We start from the raw sequence: 6495 nt of genomic DNA, 5'->3' as shown, positions 1-6495 counted from the left end.
GTATTTCATAATGAATGGAATAAGCACAGTTTGAGAGAAGCAGAGAACTATGAGCGTTCCAGTTCCCAGAATGCATTTATGTCAATGAAACAGATTTAAACAGCAAGAGTATATCTCCTTTGGACATTTATACACAAGACATTTCTGTACATCTGTAGATCCACTGTCATGTACAGTATGCTTTGCATTTGTGAGCAGATTAAGTCTTGACACGTCGTCATGCCGTAGCCCGGACACAAACACCAAACGCTTTAACAAATGGTTATTAATAAAGTACATGTGCATCAGCGTTTGATTCATTTTCCAAACCAAGTCAACTGAGATGCCCGGGCACGGTAAATAGAAACAGAGTTGTTCTGGCTTTTTTTTTTTTCCTCTAATGCTGCATGTCATATGATAAAGGCTGTGTTTTGCAAACAGCTGGTGTACCAAACGAATGTGTTCATCAGTATCGTGCTAGTCAGAGCTGTAACATAGCATTATGTTAATCTATCCCCTCCTTTATAGAGAAGCAAAATAGTCCTACTTCTCTATAATTATCACGCCAGTGTTTGGCTCCATAAAGCATAGCAGTGTGTCTGATTCGAAACACATCGTTTGTCTTGGCGCACTGCATACTGTATATCTCAGGAATGGGTTTTAGTTGGTTAGTAGTTAGCTTTAAAAGTGTGATGTGACACACTTCTAATGCTTTTACGCAGCAGGGTTTGGGAAATCATCATCGATTACCGTGCCAGCCAAACAGGAAGTAGAGGTGAAGGTCCGATAGTGCTGACCACAGTGTTTAACACAGACGTGTGTGTGTGTGTGTTAATGTCTACTTCTCTACCTGCTGGAGTTTGCCTCACAAAATTCCTCTTTTGGAACAATAAAGAGGCAGCAGCTGAGTTTCTTCCGGTTTAATGCTTCAGATTATTTATTTATTTTTTTCTTTACCCACCCACAATAACGATTCCCTCCAGCTGCAGCTGATTCGGTCCATGTAACAGCTGGTACAGTACAGAGTGTAATAAAAACCAGCGATCCTCAAGGACCACAGTGACCTCCATGAGACAACAGGACTAAGTACAGTACATAGACCTACACGGTATAGAAGGTACTCTGTACCCACTCTGTATTTTCTCATAAGATGACCAAATCTTTAGACTTCTTTAATCGTGCATATCACTAGTCACAACCCCACAGAGAACTCATCACTAATGCTCCCTAGTTTCATGAGCGGTTATTTGATGGATAAAGTAATTTATATGCACTCAGCCCCGATAGGAACAGTGCTCGGTTAGGATTTCTCTCCACCCATCCTTCCCTATATCTTTTTCTCCCTACACTTCCCTTTCATGCTTTTCTTTTATGGCTCATTATCCCCCTCTTCCTGCGGGGCCAGATGTTCCTGTGGCCTGATTTTACTGCTCGATAAACATCACACACACTCTCACACACACTCTCACACACACTCTCACACACACTCTCACACACACACACACACACACACGCACACGCACACGCACTCACACACACACACATAGAGCATATGCTTGCAGACCCGTGCATAAAGATTTCAGTTGATAATCAGATAAAATGGGTAAATCTCTTCCAGTGATGTCACTTCCTCCCCACTATAATTTCCTTAGAAAGCAGATATTCCAAAGATCCTCGTTCTGTTTTCTGCTGTCTGTCTCTCAGTCTGATATTGTATCTGAATGTTTGCAATCTGGAAGGAAACAAGAGAAATAATATTTACATGGTGGTTTAATAAAAAGTCTCTCTCTCTCTCTCTCTCTCTCTCTCTCTCTCTCTCTCTCTAGCTGTGTACAGAGTTAAATGCATACCTGCTGGCAGATATGGCCCACATTAGTGGTCTTGTGGCTGCTAAAGCTGTTCCCTCTCCATTTGAGCATGCTGACCTCGTCACCACAACCACACACAAATCCCTCAGAGGAGCCAGGTACTGTGTGTGTGTGTGTGGTACTATTCTGTGACCTACGTAATGACAGAGCAATCCTTCAGATGCAAGACAGATAAGAACGATTTATTTCCCTTTGGTAAATTAAGTAATTAATTAGTAAAAAAAATATCCTAAACACATTACGAGTTAATTGTGTGTAAGTTCAGGTGAGGTTCAGTTCATTATCTCGAGCAAAGTGCTTGCTTTGTCCTTTAGATAGATTCTTCCTCTTCTTCCGCAGAGCCGGGCTGATATTCTACCGTAAAGGCGTGCGCTCTGTGGATAAAAAAGGTGCTCAGGTGATGTATGACCTTGAGGACAAGGTCAACTTCTCTGTCTTCCCCTCTCTCCAGGGAGGTCCCCATAATCACGCAATCGCAGGGGTCGCTGTGGCTCTGAGACAGGTACAGTATAAATCCAAACACATTTCCTCTTTTCTTTCCCCCCTTTCTCACTCAGTTTCTCTTTTAATAGTTTAGCTGTTTATTTGCAAACTAAAATGAGAATTAGTCTTATTCACACTGGCCTAAATATACTCGGGTCCTCAGCGATTAATACTGCGAGTGCAACTATTGCAGAATCTCGTTATCAATTATTAAATAAAGGTATTGCTCAAACACATTACCGACACGACTTGGGAATTTCTCATTCTTGCAGCAGTTACACACACACACACACACACACACACACTTTTTGTTTGTTGGGTTTTTTGGGGATGGGGAGGCAAAGTCTGACATGCCCATATGTTTTTCCTCTCATCCTGTCCTCAGGCCAACACCCCAATGTTTAGAGAATACATTGCACAGGTGATGAAGAACGCAAAAGCCATGGCTGATGCATTGCTGAAAAAAGGATACACTCTTGTGTCAGGTGACCACACAAACACAAAACAGTTCACATCTGGAATTGCTGGATTTGCAAGTCTTTTGATTTCTCTTTTTTTTTATTGACAGTAATTTAATATCAAATTTCCTAGATCAGGGTTTTCTTTATTACAGTTCTCTCTCTCTCCTCTCTCATACTATGTTTCTGTTTTTCTCGCTGTTTTGCTCTACCACTGTCTCACTCTCTGTCTCACTCTCTGTCTGTCATTCTCTCTTTTTCTTTCTTGCACGCTTACTCTTTTTCTCTCTATTGCTGTCTCTCTCTCTCTCTCTCTCTCTCTCTCTCACACGCTTTCTCGCTTGCTCTCTTACTCTTTATCTCCTTATTGCTGTCTCACTCACTGTCTGTCTGCCTGCCCATCTCTCTCTCAGGTGGGACTGATAATCACCTGGTGCTGGTAGATTTGAGACCACAGGGAATGGATGGAGCACGTGCCGAAAGGGTTTTAGAGCTGGCGTCCATTACAGCCAACAAAAACACCTGCCCCGGGGACAAGAGCGCACTCACACCCGGAGGCCTGAGACTGGGTATGTAGCACAATGCAAACACATTCTGCTCTACAGCATCACAGATACTCATACGGCCGTTGCTTCTGCATCTCTTGTATACCAGGTGCCCCGGCTCTGACCTCTCGGAGGTTTAAAGAGGCAGACTTTGAGCGTGTTGTGGACTTCTTGGACGAAGGCTTCAAAATCGCTCTGGATGTCAAAAAAAAGACTAGTGAGTCCATAAAATCTTGACTATTTCTTATTCATAAGGTGGTTAATGTGGACTGTAAGGGCACTTTACAGTGTTTCTATCCCTGCGATCATGTAGCTTATGTAGCTGGAGTGGGACAATCATAAATCCATTAACCAGCCTCATGTTTTTGTTGCCTGGCAACCTTTACTAGGTTAAAAGGTGCTAGGTATCAGAATGTAATATTATATGTAGAGCTATTTATAGAGTAGAAAGCATTAACAGATACACAAGTATACAAGTGTCTGAAGTGGCACATTATGTTTGCACCCTTAAAAACATTATTTGAGACTGGCTAGTGTTTGTATTTTTTTTGTCAGCATGAGGTAGCCGTGTGTTGTGACAACTTTGTCACCATTGTTTCCACATACCTGATTCTGAAAAGGTTGCATGTCACCCATGCGAGCTCGTTAGTGCGGTGGGATTCAGAGTGAGTAACGTGCACTATAGTTACAACACTGAGGGGTTTCTGCCATCATTCTGTGTGTATATGCAAGCCAGATAAAACAGTGGTTTTAAGACTGTTAACTTTTTTTTTCTTTTTCTTTCTTAGAATAAAATATTTAATAAAACATGAAAAAAGATTGATGATCGCTGGTCTGCTGAGGCTACATGTCCGGCGGGAAACTACGAATAAAAACTAATAGCCCAGACACGTAATTTTGTCCCGGGTGCCCGAGTTAGTGATTTGTGCACCCTGTGTGGTATCAAAAAAAGAAGAAGGGAAATCAGTTTTTATTGCTATAGTGATTTGGTCCAGGTACAGCAAAGATAAATTACAGACGGCTTCTTTAATTGTTGATTCTGAGCTGTATACGATCCTTATGTCCATGCTCCCTCCTTCTCACCTCTCACCCTTTTCTTGTCACCCTTTTCTTATGGCATGTAGAGAAATTAGCAGAGTTTAAGAGCTTTCTACTGGAGGACCCCGAGACTGTTGCACGGATCGGTGAGCTGCGCAGTCGGGTTGAGGCGTTCGCTCGGCCGTTCCCCATGCCAGGCTTCTCCGACCACTAGCCCAAAGCCAAGACTGAGAACCGGGTGAAGCTCCACATCCATCTAGGAGCCTTTCAGCTAATTGCAGCAGAGTAAACAGTGAGAAATGGGATAGAACTTTTATCCTATTTAATAAGAGCCTTTGTTGATCAGGCTTCTTGATGGAAAGCATAATGTGAAATGTTGCTGCTCGAGTAGCTTCGTCACTGCACAGAATTCTGAATCTAAGAACAAAATGTTTTTCTCCCCCGAAAGTCTTAATGAGCTCAGTAGTGCAAATAGACCGTTCACAAACAGTATTTTTTTTTTTTTTTTCACGTTGCAGCTTTGTTGTGATGTATAACAAAAACTGATGTGTGATTAGTTTTGGATTCCCACACATTTTGATTTTCATTTTGAAGTGACGAATCAAGGGCCTGAAAATATTGAGACTTAAATCCAAACCCAAACTGAACAGGTGTGCTATCAGACTGTTTGAATATGTTCAGTAACAGTCTGGCCTGTAGAACACAAACAGCTCTAATTCTATATCAGTGACGGTTTTACTCCTGGATGAAACCAATTCGTAACTTGCGTTAATTTTTAGATGAATTAACAATACTTATGAGACCTCACCTGATAATGTTTCATGGATCATTGTGTTGCACTGACGCTCAATGTTTACAAATAATTCTTAATTGTTAACTGCAGAAGAGATTTCAACCACACATCAGGCTATACGTCAGCATGGACCATTCTCTGTCGCACGTTAACTACTGCTGCTGTGAAAACAAAACTAAACAAAAATTCCACTCAGTGGTTAAACGCAATAAAGAGTCTTATAGAGTATAATATTACAGAACGTCTGGAGTCTTAGCTCTTAGAGGCTGCGGTCAAGTAGTGCCAAGTTCTTTAACATCGCAGTGTTACCAAATATGTACTAATTGTAACTTTTCCTTGTTAAAAAAGTTAAAGTGGTTATAACTGGATGACCTATTTTGAAACATCTGTATCCTGTCGTGTGCTTGTCGCAACTTTGCCCTGTTTACATGACTCATTCTCCAGCATTCTGTTCATCAAACCTTTTTATCTGTAAAGTTTTTCAAGTAGACATTTACAAAGTGATTTTATACAACTAATCCCAATAAATTTGAGCATTGACTAAACTACCCTGTTTTAATTCCTGCAAAAGTGATCAGCACCTTTCTTAATTGCAAGTCGAACAGAAACCCCTCTGCATCCTGATTGGTTGGATGTTGCTGTGTCATTCAGGCTTTTTATTTCTTCTTGGTTACAGCCTAAGACTCAGACAAACAAGAGTTTTTCTCCTGAGCAGATATTATATAGACAGCTGACAGAATGTAAAGATAACAGCAAACATTAAAAAAAAAAAAAGTTTTGTGTGTGTGACTAATAAAGCTTGCAAGAGATGATAGCAGAAAAATGTGTCCTGTTCCACAGCTTTGCTTTAATGACAGACCAGCAGTAGAAATTGTCCCACTCACAAACACCAGGTGTGAGCAGAACACACACACACACACACACACCAGCCTATCTGCTCTATGTCAGAGTAGTAGCTTTCCTGTCAGCCTTGCTCTTTTACTCACCCTAACCCTGTCACTGTTAGCAGTACAGCACCACAGCTGCTTCTCTCCATCTCTCTCTCTCTCTCTCTCTCTCTCTCTCTCTCGCTCTCGCTCTCTCTCTCTCTCGCTCTCTCTCTCCCACTCTTTTTCTCTCTCTCTCTCTCTCTCTCTCTCTCTCTCTCTCTCTGCTGAGACAGGCACGCACTAATTTGACAATGAATCACCACTGTTGAGGGACAGATAAGCGACAGTGCCGGCAATTAATTGGACTCGTTTATGTAGAGTGGCACGCGTCGTCAGAACTCTTGTCATAATTAAAAACGCACTGCAACATGACGCGTCATTATGGGCAGACGCCTGCTTGGG

General features: G+C 41.7%; 1 protein-coding gene across 1 annotated transcript in view; it reads left to right on the top strand.

The window, feature by feature from the left end:
• The window catches only part of shmt2 (serine hydroxymethyltransferase 2 (mitochondrial)), a 30488-nt gene extending 24776 nt beyond the window's left edge, over positions 1-5712 (top strand). The window contains exons 7-12 of the mRNA XM_027146960.2: positions 1806-1945; positions 2187-2349; positions 2716-2815; positions 3202-3357; positions 3443-3550; positions 4458-5712. Coding sequence (XP_027002761.1) covers positions 1806-1945; positions 2187-2349; positions 2716-2815; positions 3202-3357; positions 3443-3550; positions 4458-4585 — 795 coding nt within the window. The 3' untranslated portion in view covers positions 4586-5712. The remainder of the gene's footprint in view (positions 1-1805; positions 1946-2186; positions 2350-2715; positions 2816-3201; positions 3358-3442; positions 3551-4457) is intronic.
• Positions 5713-6495: the final 783 nt, after the last annotated feature.

Source organism: Tachysurus fulvidraco, chromosome 5, assembly GCF_022655615.1.
Source record: "Tachysurus fulvidraco isolate hzauxx_2018 chromosome 5, HZAU_PFXX_2.0, whole genome shotgun sequence".
Taxonomy (NCBI): domain Eukaryota; kingdom Metazoa; phylum Chordata; class Actinopteri; order Siluriformes; family Bagridae; genus Tachysurus; species Tachysurus fulvidraco.
This window is presented reverse-complemented; position numbering and strand designations above follow the sequence as displayed.